General features: G+C 36.0%; 1 protein-coding gene across 10 annotated transcripts in view; it reads right to left on the bottom strand.

Annotated features, from left to right (window-relative positions):
* Positions 1-22,716, bottom strand: part of LRCH1 (leucine rich repeats and calponin homology domain containing 1) — a 125,792-nt gene that overhangs the window by 48,239 nt on the left and 54,837 nt on the right. For all 10 annotated transcript variants that reach the window (XR_011327920.1, XR_011327921.1, XR_011327922.1 and 7 more), the window contains exons 2-9: positions 19,966-20,110; positions 16,685-16,811; positions 10,477-10,582; positions 9,828-9,964; positions 8,526-8,653; positions 6,430-6,514; positions 1,795-1,900; positions 148-260 (exon numbers count right to left, since the gene is read on the bottom strand). Coding sequence is in view for 3 of the 10 variants with exons in the window: in XM_069802693.1 (XP_069658794.1) it covers positions 148-260; positions 1,795-1,900; positions 6,430-6,514; positions 8,526-8,653; positions 9,828-9,964; positions 10,477-10,582; positions 16,685-16,811; positions 19,966-20,110 (947 nt within the window). In the remaining 7 variants the exon portion in view is untranslated. The remainder of the gene's footprint in view (positions 1-147; positions 261-1,794; positions 1,901-6,429; positions 6,515-8,525; positions 8,654-9,827; positions 9,965-10,476; positions 10,583-16,684; positions 16,812-19,965; positions 20,111-22,716) is intronic.

Genomic DNA, 22,716 nt, shown 5'->3' with positions numbered 1-22,716 from the left:
TTTTTTTGCCTTCTGTATCTTTTATGACAAAAAGCATCAATTGTGGTCTCATTCATTAAAATGTCTGCAGTTTGTCACTCCTGTTTGCTCTATACTTGTGAAAGTAGTGAAGATATTTCCCCCCATTTTAAATTGTCACAAACTTGCCTTAATGTAACTCATAAATTCAGTAGTAAGAGTATCCGATTCATTAAACTGGTTTTCTGTTTCTCTTGACTTATCATTGACAATCAGGTGAGAAGATCCTTGATGGAATTCCACTAATAACAACAAAAAAAAAAAAAAAAAAAGAGAGAGAGAAGAATGATTTCTGGTTCAGCTCAACATTTGTTACTCAACATAATTTAAGTGTATTAAATTATAGAGCTCAAAACCAAAGCTTAAATTGGAAGTGTATTAAAAATTTCAAACAGCTTAAGACCTTTGCATTTTAATGAGTGATGCCAATTCATTTCAAAGTTGTAATAAATCAATACCCTGGGCTCATATAGTAGTAGATCAGAAGCACCACAACTGGCATTAATGGAGTCAGTTTTGAACTACCCCAAGGATGTCTTGCCAGTACCGGTACCAGAGCACAGCTGGACAGCTGCAGAATATTTTAAGACATTCAGATGTCTCAGCCAGTGACTTGCAGTTTAATGCAACTTCAGAGTTATTATGCTGTAACAAACACTCAAACTCTTAGCAGAAGTCAAACAAAATGATTCAGAGCATTCAGAGCCTATGCCAATCTCTTGCTTACATATACTATTTCCAGGGGCATACGGCAGTAAGAATTTTCTCCTCTGTTTGAAGTGGTCTGATCCTATAACTTACCCTCTCCAGTTTGCTAATAAACACTGTAGGATGTAATGCTCTTACTATCTCACTTCGTATTCTCCTGAATTCTGATGAGTATCTCAACTGAAGTTCATTTAACCTAGTATGTAACACTGGGCAAAGGCTGATCTCCTATTTATGTGTATGCATACGCTACTCACCGACTTCATCCTGCCATTTATCATTAGTATGTACAGACCTTGGAGAAACATTGTTTATCAGTATGTAGATGTAATTTAGAAAAATGTAAGTTACTTCAATAACATTTATATAAAATTACACCTTCTCTCAAAATCTGAAGAGATTTACTTGCTTCCAGAGGTAATGCTGACTTTGATTAATAAAGCTTTAGATACACATTATGTCCAACCAGAGAAAGGGACTCTGCTTTTGTACATAGCTAACTCAAAATCTGAGTTAGCATTTGATAAGTTATTATACATTGATATTACTGGTTGGGAAGATGGTTTAAACCGACTCTCACTTTTCTTCCCCAAGGCAGAACCAAAACTTACTAACTCTAGTGACAAGGTGTAACAAGTTCATTGGAATTGCTACGGAAAACAACTACAAGGACCTCAATTCAGTATAGTTAAAAAATGTTCTAAGTAGCACACTTTTTCTTCTTTTTTACATGACTGCATATGCATGCTTAAAGCCTTTTGGGTAGGTAGGCATTTATTACAAAAAAATTAAAATGCATAGGGTGGCAAAAATACCTGTTGATCAACTAGAACATCAGCAAGAACAATCAATTTAATAAGGTATTTATCCAGAGCAAAATTAAACACTGAAAATTCCAAGGAAAAATAGCAGTAAATAAAATGGATTTCATTTAAAGATGATGTTTGTAGACTGCTGAAAGATTGATGTTTGCTGGGTTGTGACTTTTGCAAACTGAATTTAGTCTTATACATGGAATTATCGCCAGAATTTCCCTGTATTTAACTTCCACTTTTTTTACATTCCAACCTTTTCTTGAGTTAGCATGGTGACCTGAATCTTCCTTTACAACCTGATCTTCTTCCACGATGTCCGACATTGGAACATTAAAGCTGATAGTATCTTCATCAGAAGGCTAAGAAGAAACAAGAGAAACGCTGCTTTCAGCTCAAACCAAGAGTGATAAAAACGTACATATTAAGAAGAGCGCTCACTAAAGAGTGGCAAACGAATATGGGAGAGGATACCAGAGCGTCTAACATGACCAAATCCTGTTGTAGGAAGCTGTAGTCGTGCTGAATACATCCTGACAGGAGGCTGGCCAAGCAGAACAATGAATCTCTCCTCTTCCCCTACCCTCCTCGCTGCACTAGTCCTCTCCTCGCAGCGACACCGCTCCACTGCGCTGCTCTCTGTGCAATTTCCCGGCACAGCTGAAAATAGAGGCTCCTCGTAGCCACCAAAGTCTGTAGAAAAACTGAGCCTCGTATCGCAGTCCTTTTCTCTTTCCCTCCAAGACTCTTCTCCCCTGCTTTACCCTGCGGCTTGTTAATTTAATGCCTAAAGCAACCAAGATGAACTTTGTAGGCTGAGGCAACACCTTTTATTAGACTAACTGGTGGAGCTGAAAAAAAGCAGAAGCTCTCAAGTACGCTGGCTTTTCTTCCTTGACTTAAAAGCGCATACATTTTTTTCAGCCGTATTAGTAGGTACACTAAAACTCATTACCTTTACCTACAAGCTTATCTTGTCTATGACTTTACGGATAGCGGCTACGCAAAGAAGCGCTGACACTTCACTGCCTTCGCTTCTGTCCCACGCCACTAGGGCACGGCTGTTCCTGCTCACGTTCCCTCCTGAGGTGAACTACAGCAAAAACACCGTCTGCAGAAGAGGTCAAGTTTTTATTCTTGCTCTCCTGAGAGAGCTCACCGTTACAACAGCCTTTCAGAGCTCTGCAAATGCATTTCCCAGCAAACCCACTGGCATCGCTCATTCGTTAGATGCTCTGTGTTTCTGGAACTCACCACTCTGCACATACATATTCTGTACGTGTATTCTGTAATTATAACTGCTATAATACATATATAGCAGTTTGTTCCATATCCTTTAAGAATATGTATTTTTAAGGAAATGGTATATGCCTGTTTATCCGTTCAGCCCACTGTAACACCAGATCCGCAATGGAATGGGAGATTGTTACATCCAATCCGTTATTCCTTCCCACAGTTGCTAGCTTCGAGCAGAATTATCCCATTCTTGCTACCTTTATATGTTCATATTCCATATAAAAAATATTTTTTTTAAATCCTGAAGCTAAGGTTTGTGATAAAGGATGGAGCAAATCTGCTCTGCACTTAAAAAACTGTATCGAAAATACACGTGGTTATTCCTGTTTGCCAAGAATGCCATGGACTTAACACATTTTGTAAATGTGGACCACCATAAATGTTCTTCTTTATGAATAAACTGCATGTTATTAACTCTATGAATTCACTGGCTGTATTCTTCTGCTTAAAGAGAAAAAAATTCAAAAGGATGTTCAGGGACTTGATAAAGCCTTATCAAAATAATGAAGCTTTATAATGAAGTGAACTAACATTGCAGTACTGTTCCTATTTGTCAACTTCTAAAATAATTTTTAAATTTTAAAATAAATTTTATTTTAAAATAAAACAAATTAGTATCTCAAACAGAAAATAAACAAACCACGCTCCAAGTAGTCTAAGCACAAGTCACTCGTTTTTAGACCTCAAACAATGACAATCCAACAGCTTTAAAAAAAAAAAGACATACACAGTATAAATTTGTTCAGACAACCAAGGTTACTACGAAGTTCCTTCTCTTTCTTTCAGACTGTATCTCATGTGACATTTAAGCATTAAATTTAGTTACTCTAGATCAAAGATTCATGTTTTGTTAATCTCACAACTTTGGTTTGAAAATACTATAGTAAAATGTTCTTATACACATTATTACAAGTTCTGAATGCTAAAACAGGCAGGGTTTTTTTCTCAGCAGAGCAACACATACAGCTTTTAGGAAAATATTTTGGCATGTTGGTGTAAAAAAAGCCATGGGCCATTCAATTTGGAAACAGAAAATCATTCCTTTAACAAGCTACGTCTCGCTTTCAGGGCCTACAGAATTCTGCAATTGATTTTCCAGGTGTTTCCTGCCAGTATACCATGAAATAGAAACTATCCAAAGCAGCCTGCGATAATACAAAAGTATTGCTCCTTCACAGGTGAAATACTGTGTCTCACTTCCTTCGTCCACAGTTTTATTTTTATTCAGCCAGCAACAGAAGACAATAGACATATAAGAATCAAAAATACCTAACATTATTCCAACACTGAATTCAGGTGATGCATTTTGAAAGAATCTTCATATACATTCTTGCTGGTACTAATGCGTCACTCTTATCAGTAATAAAGCTGGGACACCATCTGGATCTTAACAAGTACCCTCTTGTTCTAATGAATTTTAACTAAGGAAAAAATAAGGTCAAAGGGAGGTGGAAAATGAATCAAAATGCTACACTGTTCCTAAAAGATGAGGTACGTGAGTGCACTACCTTAAAGCAGAATTTGCCTTCAAGTTGCCATGACCAATTTTGCAGCAATGCTACAAGATAACTTTCACTTGAAATGCCAAAAAGGACTATAGCTCTGAAGAATTGACCCTGAAATTACCCTACCAACAAGCCAGACAGAAATAGGTAAATTGCTCAGCAAGTACTCCCCTCCTATGTGTATGCGCCCAAAGCTAATTAGCAAGCTTCCTAAAAAAATACATTCATTTTCAAACAAGTGATTCAAGTTACTGTTTTTAAGTTACACAAATGCAATATGACATTGTAGTATTTTTCTGTAAAAGAGCTGAAACTCAACAGCCACTAGCATTAGACTAAACTGTAGTTTGTTTCTATATGTCTGATGTATTTATAAAAACCCTCCAAAAATGTGTTTTAATGACCACTTTATGACCTATCATTTAATGTTTATCTAATGTTTGGTATGTAGATTTCTGATTGTAATTAACAACATACGTGAATCTGTATTCACAACATGCTAATATTGCACAATTCTCATGTGTAACACAGGTATTAAAGATCGCATCAGAAGGAAAACTGAGTGATGAATTTACTACCAAATACATTTGGGATTACAGATCTCAGCATCTATTTTCTCCTTAATAGTAGAGCAATAATCAGGCAGGGATGGGACGAGTAAATAGTTCTCATATAAAAAGCCTTTGTGCTAATAAAAATGGATCGGTTCACTGTTGGTTGTCTTTAAAAGATTTTTTGCAGCATTCGGATTGCTACATTTTGATTACAGGAAAGATGATCTATTTTCTAAAGGTGTTATTTATAGCTAAAGAGGAAATTCTGGAATAACAGTTTCATTAACAAGCTAACTCAGCTTCAGGAAGTGTGAGAATGGCAAAACAGTTTGTAAGCATCTCTGAATGGACTGTATGCTCTTACAACTAGAGGGAAACCATTGGAAGTCTGGCTAGAAATCCCAGTAATTCTGCTTCATTTCTATCTAGCAAGAAACTTGGCCAAATACTTGGAAATCCCTGTGGGGTTTTAAGTGCTTTTGTATTTAAAAGACCAATCAATGTGTAAGTGGATTCATTTTCAATTTGCTTTTTAGTAACTACAAACTCAGTATCTAAGCTTGATTCTTTATACATTTGTTTCAAAAGCAACAGAATCTCTTTTCCTCAAAGGAGGCGAAAAACACCAAAGAATCATTGTATAATTATTTTAAGTAGCACGAAGCTCATTCTTTTATTGTGACCTGAATATTTCCCATCAGGTCAGACCACAAATCCCATTATTTGTTCATTTCAGAAAGATCATCACTGAATTATACTGCAAATTATTTACTTACTTATCATTATTTACTCAGTTCAAGTCCAACTAGATTTAGTGCCCTGTTCAGCTGAGCAGTGCCTCAGAAAAAAGGTCTAGGAAAGTCAGCTCTAACTGCTTAGGACAACATTAGTCTTAGGAAAGCCATCCTTTTTCTTTGCTCAGTCAGATAACATAGTTCAGAAAAAATTCTGAAGGCTTATTTCCAGCACTGCCTAACTGCCAGAGCATGTAAAGGCATTAAGATCTGCAAAGTTTCTGAAGTTCCTACGCTACAGCAAACTGCCATAACCACAACACCACAGAACATACCAGGACTGGGCAGACTGAACTCCTCTTAATTCCCAACAGGAAAGAGTCATCAGTCAAAGAGAAAACATGGGAGCAGCAGCCAGGCTTGTAACTGTTAGGACATTTACTTCATTGGAAACAGCGGACGTGGATTCTGGTGTGGCCCTCATCCTCTAGATTATCTAAACTGCCTGACAACTGTAGTGAATTTTCACTACTGGTAGGTTGTTGACCATCTGTAAGCAAGTATCTCCCTGCCCTTTCCAGAAAGCATACAGAGAAAAAAAAAAAACCACAAAACCCCAAACACACCCCCCCAGTCTCCTTTTATCTTTGTTTTATCCATTTCTTAGCGAGAAATTCATGCCAAGGATGTGGTTGCACAGTTTTGATGGCTAAAAACATATTCACATTGTTACCCAGCTTAAAATATAGTCAAAAATATGGGTGCTGGAAGGGGAGCTGGACACAGAGTTCAGGCAACTTACCTCTGTTGCTGACAAACGTTTATCGCCATTATCACTACCAACTCCTGAATCTGAGTCCTTTTTACTTGGGTAGATGTCATCAATGCTAGATGTGAATAAAAATAAAATTAAATACAAAAATCAATAAAAAACTATCACAGCATTTACCGTTAGAATTCTGTCCTGGTTTTACTTAAATCAAAGCAAAATTCCAACCAGGCTTAATGGTAGAGGGTGAAATAGCCTAGTATGGTTAAAAACTACAAATCTGCAGTCTGGTGATAGTAAAATAGATCAGATGGAATGGCTGGTTAGCCTAAGGATTAACGAAAACAACAGAAATAATCTCCTGTAAAGCTTGCTTTTGTCTATATACTAAGTAAAAAAGCTTAGTTACTAGCTAAGTAGCACAGGAGTCTGAAGTCATTTAGCCATGGGATAAGCGACTAAACTAGTTGAACTCAAACTGGAGTCAACTGATTTAATTGTAACCATTGATGCATTAAAAATGAACTGATATCTCCCTGCGGCTTGAAGTAATTATTAACACAGAAACCTCCTTCTGGTGCTTTAAAATAGACTTTGAAATTTAGGTTTTTAAGAAAATTACTATAATAGTGACAACTGCTCTCTCTTCTGGTTTCATTACCTAATATGACCTCTACTGATTTTAAAGTACGCTAGTAGATGCAAAACTCCCATCATCTAACTTTTTTTAAAATATGCTTTATTATCCCCTCATTTGCAATCCTGAAAGCTATAACCCTGAATTCAGACTGACACAGCAATTTAAAAAAGAACTTTATCAGTCATCACATGAATAAGGTATCTGATTAACCCTAATCTTAAATTATTTCTTATTAGTAAACACTAAGGATTTTGTGTAGAAACTGCCTATGGAAATCCTAACTGGGTTCATTTTTTCTTTAGAAGTGTGAAGTTATTCTCTAAAATAAAAGTTTGGTTATTATTGTGTGATAGACATTAGGCTGTTAGTTACCAACTGGCACCTACTGTGTACTATCCCCTGACCCTAACCTGTATGCTCCTATATAACCAAAATGTCATCCAGGACCTGACATTCCTGTCAATTTTCTTATATACTAAAAGAACAAAACAGAAAACAAGCAGGTGTTTCCCAAATGGCAAACTTACTCTTCATCCTGGATTCTTCCCACCTTTGGCATTTATCTGACAGAAATTCACAAAGGTGTTTCCAAACATACATGGAGGAAAAATATTTGCTTGAAACCTTGCCTAGATGACTGAAAGGGAGATTCTGTAACAGTTCTTTTTTTTTTTGTCCCCCAGGGTGTTATCAGCAACATCTCTATTTTTATTTACATCAACACTTTGTTTTTATTGAGTACTTCTCTCCAAAAATAAGACATTATCATACTTTCTCTGATTGTTTATATTATACCTCCCATGTTAGCAAAGAAAGAGCTGACTAACGCTGGTTTCCAATTAGCTATGGAGATTCTCATAGAAACGAGCTGCTTCGTATCTAGTTCCTTTCCTTAAGCCACAATACAAGATGACATTTCCTAGATGTTTGATGCAAGACATTAAAGATTTTGTCTTTCATTTTGCTAACAAATTAGCACATTTCACTTTAAAAGGATCTCAACATTCATGCAGTTCTCTTTGCTGGATGGATAAAAGCCTCTGGACAAATTAAAAAAAGCTTAAAACAACTATGTGACGAATGTATGACAATATCTAAATCACAAAACAACGCAAGAATTCAAAACTTATTTAGTGTGTTAATGGATTTACAAGAAAGTTCCAACACCTAATGATACTACCATCTGAATTATTATTCCTGTAGTCTACTAGTAAGAGGATAGATTTAAACTAAGGTTCACTTCTAAGATCTTTCCTAATGTGCTGCTAACTTTAATCAGAACTGACTGTTAAAAATATTTTGTTCTAAACTCTTATATGGATTTCACTAGAATAAAATATATTAAAGCAAACCAAATCTCTGTTCAGAAAAGTCCACTCTAAATAGCATCTAAACAAATGAAACTCTGAAAGCTAAAGATATAAATATATTTATTTCACTTTGTTTATAACTGTTACATGAAAAACCTAAGTGAGATTTTCATACGTACCTCTCTTCCACAGGTTGTGGCAAATGCTGTTGCTCTATGGCATTAAGATACAGTGAGTCTGCTGTTTTAATCTGGCAGGCCTGTACAGTTAGGTATTTGAATATATGCACCTTACCCTTTGTACAAATCTGTTAGACAAGAAAAACAAGTTAGATTTTTAACTAGAATGAAAGAAATAATTTATTCCAAATGTCACTTAGCGTAAAACTCCCTGAAAACCAACTCAAAACATCACAATAGATACCACGTAAATGGATTTTACTAATTTTTTTTAAATTACTAAGAACTACTTCAATTACCACATCAATTATTTGTGTGTACTAGTATGAATACCATCAGAGAGTAAGACAGAAAACAAGAATGTATTCTACTTTAAAAAATCCAAATGAGCTTTTCACGCAAAAAGAATTACGATTAAATATATCACATGGCCTATTACTAACGGTAAATTGAATAATTATTGTCCAAAATTAGTCAATAATGACATTTAATTCATCAGCATGTCCTTTATACTCTTAGTCACATTGTTTTTACTAGTGTCCAAGCATCTTTATGATGCATTTCACCTGCATTTTAGAATTTTTTTTCTTTAACTGCACACTTTAGCTCAAGCGCTTGCTGAAACTTGCTCTGTATTTTTTGAGTTTAGGAGCAGCATCACCATTGGTTATGAAAAGCATTTCTCCAATGTAATAAAAACTCTCAAGTATTTCAACAGCTGTCGATCCGGAACAATTGTAGCTTTCAGAGATGTAGTTTGAATCCACCGTCCAGTAAGTCAACAACAACAAAGTTGTCCTTAAGCAGCAAGCACAGGATGCATTCATTTATTATCATCATTTCTCAGCATGACCTACAGTTCAGGAGTTTGATTTCTTTGTGTATCACAACCTATAAACTTAGACTATAAAGTAAAATAAATTTCCCGTGGATTACATTCATAGAACCTTCTAGAAATGGGTTCTTATTAACAGAGAGAAAATTTATCCAGGAAGTTTCTCACTTCTCTTTTTCAAAATTATATACGTATTCCAACATTAAGTTTCATATGCAGACAGGGATGACAAAAATAAACAGGCAGCTAACAGTGGAAATCTTCTAGGCTCATGTTGGTTCAAGTGGTACACAGACTCATACACAGAACATAGGATATTTTCGATGTCTTATTTATATATCAACGAATAATGTCTGTGATGACTAAGTTCAGAAGCCTCTAATTGCAGAAGGTGACATTTTATAGGCTATAATTTGGTATCATCCACCCAATATTAAGGCACAGTTTAAATTGTAGATGTTACTTACTTGTGCTGGTGGAGACTGCAAAGGATTATTCTCAAGCAGTAATACTTGTAAGTGCACCATCTTTCTAAAACAAATTGGAATCACGAGCACTTTATTGCAGGAAAAGTCGAACTTTACCAAGGGAAGCTGTACTAGTTCTAAAAGTAACAAAAAAGAAAGAAGGTGTTATATCTGTATTTATTTTTGCCATAAAATAATAAAATATTTCTGAATAAACCTTCTTTTGCATTCAGGAAAAAATACAAACTCAGACAGGAATATGATCAACATTTACTCCATTATATACTGGGAAGTTAAAAGTGTTATTGTTATACAAGTGACAATAAATTTTAAAATAAATACTTTGAAGGTGGTTTTTTTTCCTGAAACTCAGCTGACAGTTCCCATACTGCATTCACAGGTACTTGTGCAATTTAAAAGATGCCTAGAATCATAAAGATAATTCATTTAAAAACCCTTACACACTGTTATTTAGTGAGTACCACTGAATGTTATATTCTACAAACTCAAATGGAATAAATTTGAACACAAAGCAATTGCTACTTTTTAATCATACTTACTTACATGATTAAAAAATACTTTCAAAATGTTAATGAAAAAAGAGCTACCGTAAAGGTATTAGGATTTTTTGTTTGTTGTTTGTTTTTACCTTGGGGTAAAACTTCGAGGTAATTTCTTCTGACATTCAGTTCTTTCAAAGATTTCAGCTGGCCTATCTGCTGTGGTAAAGCTGTGATTTCATTACAGCTGACATCCTACAGCAAAAGAGTAATAATAGACATAATGAACTCTTGGCTCCTAAGTGTTAAATAACACATATGTGAAATTGTAGCTAATTTGCCATTACCATTGTAACATTTTATTAACCTGAAAACATGCAACCATCTGTGTCCTTTCTTCACAATGCAAAAACAGATACATGAGAAAATGTTTATACATTACCTAAAACCCAGAGCGAATTCTTATTTGGAGAGTAAGTTAATTTTGAAAGTCAATTTAATTTCTATAGAAACGTTCAAAACCATTTGCTTAAGACGTTCTACCTTTTTATTCTTAACTTTATTCACATAAAGAACTCAGTACCATGATTATATAACTAAATATGCTTGGATAAAATGTAAAACTGCTAGTGTGTGGCTCTGACTTTTTAAAAAGGTTCTTGTTCTTCTGGAGGGAACATTTAAACAAAATCTAAAAAAAAAAAAAGAAAGAATAAAAAAGAAAAAAGAGGAAACGCCAATAGCATTCTGTAATGATGCTCAGGAAAGGCACATGTTGGATTATCACATCACATAGTAGGCTATAATAAAATAGGACAGGTCTTGTTTACTATTACACAGATATTCAATATAGTATTGTAAAAGGTACTTTTTAAGTGCCTAGACAGGTTCTAAGTAGGTCTGATTTTGATGACTAAATACAACTGGTTTAATAATCTGGATGAAACTGGAACCCATCTTCATTTCAGCATTCCTAAAGGACTAACTGCTGTAAAGTTGAGTTGAAAGTATAAGGTCTGGCTAGATTGAGCATAATTTCAAGCAAATGTTTATATACGGTAGTGCTACCGTAATAAACAGTATACTTTAACACTATTGCTAATAAGAAACTGCTATGAATGTGTACTAAAGATCAACTTCTTAGATTAAGTCAGTCTAAAATGCGACAGTTTTTAAGATACTAGCTGTCATTTTTGCTGCTAAACAGTCTACACTCAATGTGAAATCAAAAGGACATTGAAACCTCTGCTTACATCCCAGGCAGCCTGTAAATTTGAGTAATATCCCGATTATGCTTCCATTTCTGCATTTTAAAAAAACGGAAACAGCATTTCATAGTATGAGAGCTACGTGTGGTAATGCCAGATTTTCCTGAACAGCCAATGGAATACTTTTAGGATGTTCACTCCTATTCTCTTGATTGTTTCAAATGGATTTATACAGTACCTGGGAGGTCTTAGACTACAAAATTTCTAGAACTCAGTCAGGTTTCCAAGTCATCTCTTTGAAGATAGTGTCTTTAATACTAGTCAAAAGCATTAACTCTCTATCTTCAAGCCTAAAAACCAGTTAACAAAGATGATAGTAAAAGCAAAATGTGATCTGGCAATGCTGGTCACTGTATCAGACAAGTTTCTCCTTGTAACAGAATCTCAGTGCTGCCAGAGCTTCCTTCCCTTGTCAAAACACAGTCAGGAAATTATTTTAGCTTTTAGACAAGGAAATTAAAAATCCCAGTTAATGAGTGCATCTTTTGCCCAAGTTGCCACAAAGTATGGTTAATTGCACTGTTCCCAGATAATTTATTTTTAAAGCTTTACTGTCCTATTTTTAATTTACACTTTAAACAACTTCATAATTAGATACTCAATTTTTAGAGCACAGAACTTAAAGTCACCTTGTGGCAGAGAAACTCTAGACCAAGTACACTTAACACACACACATCAGAACAAGTCAGGGAAAGAGACAGAGAAGGAAGGAAGGGGGGGGGGGCGGAGGAAGAAAGAAAAAAAAAAAGCCTGGCAATGTGTAGCCTCAAAAACACGTCCACTTACAACCTTTCAAAACATCCTTATTAAGACTGATCTCTTATGACACCATGTCAGCATTCACAAGATCTCTAGAGACAGTAGTATCCTTTATCCTGCTAAACACTGCAGTCCAACTTTTTTTTTTATTACTTTGCTTGAATAGCTGTGGAAAACAAAGACCTATAACATTATTTCTAGTTATACTTATGCTCTTGACTATTATTAGATTTCACGAGTGTGTATGTGACAGAGACAGTGTTTATCTTTCCCATTAGCCTGGCAGTAATGGAAGCAATACTATCAAAGTCGAATGCCTATGGTTTCCAGGCTAATATCTTTTAAAGGAACTACGCAACCAGCAGTTTGGAACTTCACTTCATGGACGTCTGCAGCCAACTGAAGTGCAAACACCTACTCAAGTTCCAAGGGGCTAGCGTTTGGTGAAGTTCAGGCTTGCATTAGTTTTATTTTGTTCTCATCAGTTATTCCATGTCCTGCCATGACAACACAATTTCTCCAGATTAGAGAAATGTATTTGAAGTTAACATTAATTCCTGTGGCATGAAGCTCAATGGCGTGAAAACAAATTAAAATCATCACCATTTGTTTTATAGTAAAGTTTAAATGGTCTTAAACCAAAAAAATTCAGCATAATATAAACAGAAAAATAAATATGGTACTCTGGCTCCATATAAACATATTTATTGACACACACACACACACACACAGGAGTTGACCTAAACCACCCAAATTGAGGTAAACTTCCTCCTTACATCCATTTTAAAACTTGGGACTCCTGACTGAGCTGTTATTCCTAAAAAGCATGTGGATTCTGTCAGGGCTTGTGACATACAAGCCATACAGAATAGTAAAAAAGTTACAGGGTGCAGGAGCACATCGACCCTTTTAGGCAGCAGAAGGCAGCAGGTCCCACTTGGTCAGGCTGCTGGCCCAGATGTGGTGAACGAGGTGAAAGACCTAAATCTCAGTCGAGAGATTTAAAGGCTTCCAACCTGAGACAGGAGTGTCCCCGCGATGGAGAGGGCTGTTACCTGAAGAAGGCAGAAGTGCAATACTGCCTGGTAGGATGGAGAACAGAATTTGACCGTACATCCGATAGTTTCGGGTATAGCTACTGAAACACCTCTGCCCAATTTTATTTGATGGAAAATACATTTCAGATTATCTTCACACCAGTTTTGCACTCATCCTCCTGGCTGACAGTAGAGGTATAACCGAGTTACACAGCTGCAAATAAAAGTAGGTTTCCCAACCAAGTTTTGCAAATAATTCTAAGATATCCTGCAGGGAGAATAAATTGTATGTTGATGCCTGTAAGATAGCTGCCAGATGTATATAACCCAGAACCCTAAAATTTAAAAGAATACCTGAAAATTTACTGCATGTAATATCTAAGTCATTCTATGCTACAAGTATGAAATTTAAATAAATATATACACGTAATAGAAAAAGAACTGCCTACCCCGTTTTGGAGGAGAGGAGGGGGAAAAGCGGAGTTAGTTGGAAAGATCTGACCTAATTTGTAGCAAACTATGCTTACATCATTGTAGAGTGACTATAGAGGTAAAATTTGTTTCAACAGGTTAGATTAAAAATAAAAAAAATTTAAAAATCCATTTGCTATGTATACACAGATTTTGCTGCACGCAGCTTGTGAAACCCTTTGGGAACCTGAAGGTGCTTGGCAAAGTCCTAGTAATACAAGACCTGGATGCAGCCAGGTGGCACCCGTCACCGCGCAGGATGGATCCCCTGGGCCAGCTCAGCCCCAGCACTGGGTCCGTACCAAACCAACCCAGCCTTGCCCCAGGGCTGGGTCGTGGTGGTGCTTGGAAGCCCCACGCTATTCAGGCTGGCACTGCTCTCACACAGCTGAACGTTTTGTGCAACAACTGCAGTATGACTTAATCTTTATTTTTTTTTCTTTTTACTCATTTTACAACAATGATCACCTTATTATCTAAACTGCATTGTCTTACATATGCCAATACAGATCCTGGCTCTCAATCCTACCCCTATTTGCTTCTCCCAATACACGCACAGTTTAGTCATTTCCAGCTAAACAATGCAACTCTTTTCACTGCAAATGTACCAACCGCTCAAGGTGGCATCGAAAAAAGTAATCAGGTCATCTGAATAGCACCATGGCCAATTTAACAAAAACTTGTTATTCACTAACCCCCACCCCCTTCTAATCACAAAGAACTAGCATCAAACCTTCTTCAGCTTTCTTAATTCTTCTAACCTACCAAAGTGATATGTTGCTATAGCCTCTCATGAAATATTTTTAGAGCAGGAATTGTTGTGTTCTTCATGACAAAGAGTAACACTGAAATTATACTGTAACTGGAAAGCAATATGAAAATCCAGTATTCCAGGTGTTAATTTAAACATATGATTGGTTTAAAAAACCCAAACCAACCCTAACTCCTTTAAGTATAATCTAAATTGATTTTCAAGCTTTTAGTTTTTTTACTTTTCAAAATTCTAAAATAAGGATAAGGGCTACTATTAAGCTGTGTACAATCTCTTACTAATAAATGAAACACTTCCAGCATCAGCAATGGTAGTTCACCTTACTGGGAGGGTTCAAACTTGAAATTGGAGAGCAAATTAGATAAGAAAGCACTTCAGCAGCTCTTTACTGAAAATATTATCACAGACCTCAGTTAATACAAAGAAAACAGGTGATTTTGACCAGACAGAATTAGGCCAAGTCTTTCAATTATTTCACGAGCACCCCACCACTAAGCTGGGCCACATTTAACCTAGAAGCAATCAAGAGCTAACAGGTTCCAATCACTTTTTATTATCTCTTCAGTCATTCTATCCCCTAAATTAGGATGTGTTTAATACAGTTCAACTTTAATGATATATAAAACTGGAACCATAACCTTTTATTGAATCTATTTTCAGCACAAAAGAAACAATGCTATAGGCTAACACATTTTTTTTGAAGGTTAATTAAATCAAAACCATTTCAGTAATCTAATTAAACCCATCACACACACACACAAATTATAACATTTGATAAGATAAATTAATAATGCTCACCAAACACAACAAACTTGGTAGTCTTTAGCTCAGGTATAACCCAGAAAGGAAAAGGTAACTGCCCCCCCCCCCCCATCCTCATCAACAGCCACATCAGTTGTAATAAATAATAGAGGCCTGATATCACAGGATGCTGTACAAAAAGAATACTAGAAGGAAAAAAGCCCCAAAGTTGCCACTTCACTCCACATATGAAGAACCAGTAGCAGGACTGGGGCCTAAAGCAAGGTCAGCTCAATTTCTGTAACATAGTTTAGTAGAGGGACTACAGTTATAAAAATAGTAATATGATAAGCAGGCACTTTCAGATACCGAAAAGATGTGCAAGATAAAGCTGTCAAAAGAGATATCAGCAGTTGGAAGAAAGTTTAAGTATCATTGTTTTACGATGCATAAATTAGCAGCGTCAAAATGTAGTTTATTTGTCAATTTGTATCTTAAGAGGTCAAGGTGAACAGAAATTACCAGAAGACCTAACACATATGCCATAGAGAATTCAGAGCCTCAGCCTACAATATACAAAAGAGGAAGAGAAAGGGAGAGGAAGGGAAGCATTCTCTTATATACATTTTCCACACACAAAGTTTAAATAAAACATGTCCAATTAAATTAATTTTAAGTTAAGGTACCAAATAATTTTTGCCTTTTCAGATTCTCATTGACTGGACAATACGTTACAGATGATCTACTGCTTGCAGAAACAGTAGTTGTGTGGAAAGCTTTGAAAACAAAAGGAATGTAATCATTTTGTAAATCTGTTTAGATGGGTGTTCCAGGAAAGGAAGGTCTTATGGCAAAAATAGTGAAATAAAATGAAAATAAACTGATAAGTCTCCCTAGTGGAATGCAGTGTGGCAAGCAGATAGTAACAACAGAGAGAAAGGACGCAGAAGGGGAGGATGCTCCAGAGGGGATACAGCTTGCAGAGCCTGATGCCAGAACTAGGAACTTGGTACAGCAAAACAGGGAGCCAGTGCGGGTGGTGACTAAAACTGGTAAAGATGATGAACTTAGAAGCTGAGTTTTGAACGAACCAAGGGCAGTGATGTTGTTTAGAAGGGTCCCGAAGAACATAAAAGAAACTATTATTGTGTTACTACTCAACACACTCGAGAAGTTCAGAAGTTAATTTTTTAACCTGTATTATAGTATTATGCATTTGTTCAAATGTATTTGCAAAGTGAATTTTACTGTTTCCAGTTAAATACAAATGAAGTCAAAATAAAAAATAAAAAAAAGTTCATTAACATACCAGTTCCATTAACTGTTTTAGTTGACCTATCTCTTCTGGAAGGGAACCTAGCTTATTGTTACTTGCAATTAAGACTTTTAGAGGAAGACCACACAGGCAAGCTGGCAAAGAAGAAAGCTGATTTCGACTGCAACAAAAAAAACAAAACAACAACCATTAAAACCACCAGTGATGTTCTACTGTATACTCACATAAAGTCTGAGTGTTGTAAAATTCCTTCATTTTCATGGGTCAGATTTTATGCAGATAAAAATCTAAATTTTTGAATGGCAATCATTAAGAAAACACTTGCAAATCAAAAATATCTGCATTACTGACTAAATACTGTGGAATGTTTAGTACTGTGGAATTTACCACTCCGGAAAAAAATGCATTATATCAGTTTAATAATATTGTAACAAGACTAGTTGTCACCTAGAACAGCTGTTTCCCTTTCTAACGAATACAGGAAAGTCAACCAAGACAGTATTTTGCAAGTATTTAAACATTCCTATGGTTTCACGTGGCAGTATAGTGGATGTCTTTTGTTCCAACTGAAAGACAAATAAGTAAATTACAGATAAAATGGTTATTTTTTCAATTCCTTTAAAGCACGCTTATAGTTGAAGATTAGTTGATACTTGTTGTTCTGTGATTCTATGATATTAACCCAGGTAAATATAGCGAAAGATTCTGGGACCTTCAATGGTTCGTTTCTTTCCAAGACTCATATTAAGCCATTTTATCTCTCTCTCACTTTTTCCCCAAATTGGTAAAACAACTTTAAGTGATTGACATGTGCCATTTTATTCTTCATACCACATTTCAGGGCGGGGGGGGGGAGCAGCAGGGAAGAGAGAGAGATTTTCATTTACAGGAGTTGCAAGGAAAGGCAAAATTTGGTAGAAAACTTTCAAGAGATTCAGGTTCTCATTCTAGTAACAATTACTCAGGAAGCTAGAACTTAAAGATGACAAATGCCATGACGCTTTATGATCTCCAGATGATTAAAAACATTAATTTCTTGTGATTTGTGGATCAATTCCCAGAAGAAACTTTAAGATCAACAGAATAACATGTTAACTACTGTCTTTTCTAGAATACCTGAAGGTTTTCTTAAATATAACTTTTTCTTTTTTATGGGTATTAACCTGTAGGAAAACAATGAACAGTAACTTAAAGTGGCATCCCAATAAGAACCATTTAGTTAGCTTCTGCATGACTGTTAAGGCTCTGGAGAACAAACATGCATGACTGAACTCTGAAAACAGATGGCAAAAATTGTCCTGCGTGATTTCGGTAAGAGTTGCAACACTGAATTGAAACAAAAGGAAACAAAAAAAAAAAAATCAAAATTCCACAAGTCTCAAAATATTTCTTCTTCAACCGCCAATCCCATGGTCTGCTACAAAGCTGCATATAAAGACGTATATTCATGCTCAATACAAGAGTCTCAAAACGTTTTACAAAGCAAACCATCATCATCTCTCTGTTAGACAGGCCAGGAGACAGACAGGTATTAAATAACAAACCCAAGGATATTAAAAATGAGAAATCCAACTGCTAACGAGCAGTAGTTGAAAAAAAAGAATCAATGCTTATTATGGAGTCAGGATTCTCAATTCTAGTGTCTTTACAGAAGACCAAGACACAACTTATTCTAAAAAATAAGTAGAAATAATTTTTTAAGTTCTAAAGAACTCAAATTGAGGAAGCCTGGAATCTAAAAAAGTTACACTATGAAGCAGATCAGACACCAAAAAAAAAAAAATTAAGTAAAAATAATTTTTAACTTCTACAGAACTCAGAAGCAACCCACTAAGAGATAAGGAACAACACATAACCAGGGCAAGTAAGTAATAAAGCATCATTAGTTTAAAAGTAATTTCTTTAAATGAAACATGAACAGTATCTAGCAAGGCCCAAAGACCATGTGTATCTCTTGGCAGCACTTTTTAATTCTATTTAACATATGGGCTTTGCTGGTAACGGGCAGAAAAATATGAATTTTAAATCTATAATATTTTTCTTGCCAAAAAGCAACACGGTTAGAAAGTCAAGGATGTATTTCGTCTGTCTACAGACCGCTTACTCTGTTCAACTAACAAGGGGGAAGGGCACACCCAAGTGAAGAGGAGATTTTAAACTGAGGGAAATGACCTTACTTAGCAAAACCTGAAAAATTTCCTTTTATTTTGTCTAATTTACTGTGATACATGATATTAACTCTGTAACTATTCTGGTTTTGTGGTGAGTCACACAAATTCCATCACTACATTAAGTTCTAATCGAGTTCATTCTAATTCCTAAATTTACTAAGATGTTTTATGTAAACTTAATAATTGAATCCAGTCTTAATTTCTTTATATATATCTAACAAACACTATTTCAAAATTTCAGGTCCTATTCCTTACATGTGCGCAGATACTCAGGACACACTATTCTGTTTCGATTTTTAGAGCCAAAATTAGTGTTTCACGGTGACCAAAACAGCAGTACAACAACAATACAGGCAGGCTTGACAAACATCCTCAGTGTTTACAAAACTGATAACAAGCCTTCATATCTTGAATTTAAAAGCCCAAGAGCCACTTTGCCCCCTGCTGAAACCTCATTCTCGCAAAGACCAGATTATTACATCTTCACTGTTACGGTTTTTACATACTTAACTGCAAAGAAACCTCCACACCTTGTCCCAACTGGGAAAGTGCTGACATGCCCTCTCTCAAAAGCAAATATGCATTCACCTGCACTTTAACCAGTAGCAATTCCCTACACTGATTAGTATTCACACGCACTTTTCATTGAAAAGAGACAGAGGTGCCTAATTCTTTGCCCTTTTCTCCTAAAAAAAGGCAGTAACTATACTTCTTGCACAACCAGAGGATACTAGTGATAAAGTATCACGCTTTTCCTCTCCATTCCCCACAAAACCCCAACATTAATCCTCTGTCCCTCCATCTTTTTAACTACAAAAAGTATGTCAAGTTTCACAAAATCTATCATCAGAAGGGAATTACAAGAATCCGACTGTGCTGAGGTGATTAGCATACTGAATTTGCTAGAAGAATAAGGGAAAGAAAGGGATTAATATTACTTGGTCTTTCTTTAAATAATTAGTTTTACATTTTGGCCTTACAATGCCTTCATACAGAGCTGTATCTATAGCCAATACGTTTTTGCATTACCGCTTCCAATAAAATGAAAAATGTAGTGAGTTGTTCCAGAAACACATAAAGTACAGACAAAAAAAGCTTTACACATTTGCAAATAAACAAAAAACGTGGCAAAGTTAAACTTACCTCAGATTTAAGTAAGTTAGCATTTGCAAGTTTACTATGGCATCTGGGATAATTTTAATACAATTGTGGTATAGATTTAGTGTTTCCAGTGACACAAAATGGCACAACTCCGTAGGAACCTCAGTTAATCTATTCTTGGATAAATCTGAGAAGAGAAAAAAAGAAAGTACATTTTTTGAACCATCAGAAAGACATACTTTGAAAAGCTACGCTTCTTTATTAAAATGAATGAATAAATGTAATCCTACAGTGAGACAGCAAATTAAGCCAATGTTTTTATTATGCAAAATAAAACTAGTGCTAACCTTTACAATCTTGAAATGGAACAGACTGCGTATAAGAGAGCAAACATTCAATTAAAATTTATTTGGTCTAATAAAAAGTAATTATTTGCAGGACTCAATATGATGAGGAAATACTTGCAAAAAGAACCAAGTACAGATTCCAAAGCTCATATAATATACCCAAAGATCTAGCCGATACACAGCTAGACATCTGCAAATAATGATAGTGTTTAGAGAAAACAAACAAGGATTATATCTTTAATTTCTTCAAGTATTAAAGAAAAAGTTCTTTGGGTAACTCTTCAGACTGATCTGTATTTCCTAGATCTCAATCAATTATGAAAGAATGTTACCTACAACAATGGTGAAGACCTTCAGGAATGGATTTGATATAAGTACATACAAGAAAACAATGATGGATTCCAATCCCCCAAGCGAGCGCTTGTAACCACAGAACAAAAGCTTTTGATTTTTGACCAGTTATTCATTCTTTATTTCTAATTTTACGCACACAGACACAAAGGAAAATCAGTAGGAAGAAATGTTACTGAGCTTTGTTTCTTAACTACTGGAGTATGAAAAATGAGGTATCATAATACTGATGTGAGCTCGAGTCATAAAATAATAATGCATGCCAGCGTTCAACTGAATTAACTGGGTTTAAAGAAATGTTTAAACAGCGTTGCAGAACAAACATCTCTTATCATCAGAAACCGCACAAATGCCGCCTACCCGTACCATCAGATGGATAACCTGACTTGAAGAATGGTGACCCGTTTTAAGTTGAAGGAACAGGAATGTACCTAGGCAAAAAGTGATATATCTGATGGGAAGGATACAAGGAAAAAACAGAACTTAATGATCTCCTCACTTCTTCAGCGCTGCTATTTTAAGGCTCCTCCCTGATCCTTCAAAGCTTATTTTGAAGCTTACTTTCTGCGTAAAGGGAAAAACAGCCAAAGTATAGCAGATACATTTCCAGAGCACTGATGATCCAACTCCCCTTTAGGGCCATAAAGCAATATTTTTGCTTTTGTGAACAAACAGGCAGAAGCCCAAAGATCTTTTTAACTTCCTTTGCAGTTCCAGACTCATCAGTTTGCCGTGCAGAGGCACAGCTTGAGTTCAAAACTATCGTCAGTAGGAAGGTTTTATCATTTTTATTTTTGTTCCTGCCTCCTGCAATGCGAGCTGAAATTCAGCGCGCTCTATTCCCCTTATCAGCTTCCACTTTGCTTCACGTCATTGCTTCCAAGAAGTTGGTTTAATTATTCCATCCTCTACCAAGACAACAGCAACGGCCTATGGATGCAGTCCTGCTGACCCACACAGCAGCACGGTTGCATCGAGCACCTCAACCAAAATTATTCACTTCTAAGTTACTATACAACAGCAACGCTTGAACTGCTTTGCTTTCTCTTACCCGGCTTTGATGGCAGTTAGAGGCTGCATTATCTCAGCTTCTCCTTCCCTTCTGCCATCAAACTAAAGCATTCCCTATTTGAATGAATGTTATTACTGTTTCAAAGGGGGAGAAAGCTCTTCAGTATTCCTCTGTTTTAGTGCTTTAATCCTCTACTGTTTTCTATTTATCATGAGAACACTTGTTTACTAACATGGCATTCCAAAAAAAATTACCACTGGTTCCCTCTCCTGCTGCCTTCCTAGCTATGTTTATTATCAAATATTAACAGAGCACTGCTACGCTATAACTTTTTGAAACGTGCAGGGGACCTTCATACTTTACAATTTGATTGCAAAGAAAACCTTCCCTTTTTTAAACCACACTTTTCTGCGGTGACGTTGCCACCTACGCGCTGCTCGTTTCCTCCTTCAAAGGGGAAGGAGCAGCAAGATCCCGAAGAGCGAGCTCAACTTTAGACCAAGGTGCATGGCACTGGTGGTACATGGAGAGTGACACCTCATCCTTCGTCTGATCCTCCTCAAGTGATACATGGATCAAAAACCGGGAACACAAAAACATTACTTCTTCTCAAGCTACTAAAACTGCAGCCCGCCACCTTGACTCCATCTTCACGCCTGTTCTCATTTGCCTTCACATCGAATAAATCGGACTGTTGCCACAACATTTGACTTACCCTTGAAAAATTCTAGTACCTCAAAAAAAGAGGAACAGCAACTAGACTGACCCTGCTCCTATAACAGACATTACTATGTCGGTAAAATGCTTTTTAATTTTTTTTATTTTGTTACTATCCTTTGCTCTCAAGGACTTTAACTCTGTTAATCTGAAGAAGGACAAAACAAAAAACCCACAGATGATAACAAATTCCTTCCTGTCATCCTCAGGACCATGGGTTATAGGACACGCTACGTACACAACAAAGGAATTCAAGAATTAACTTACAGCAAAAGGAAGCCAATTATTTGTTATTTTCTAGTTATCACAGTTTAAGATCACTTCAACACTTGTATCTATTGTTGCTTCCTAAATAATAAAAAAAAT

Source organism: Haliaeetus albicilla, chromosome 15 (genome assembly GCF_947461875.1).
Source record: "Haliaeetus albicilla chromosome 15, bHalAlb1.1, whole genome shotgun sequence".
Lineage (NCBI taxonomy): Eukaryota > Metazoa > Chordata > Aves > Accipitriformes > Accipitridae > Haliaeetus > Haliaeetus albicilla.
Note: the sequence above shows the minus strand (reverse complement) of the source record. Positions and strands in the feature narration are given on the sequence as shown.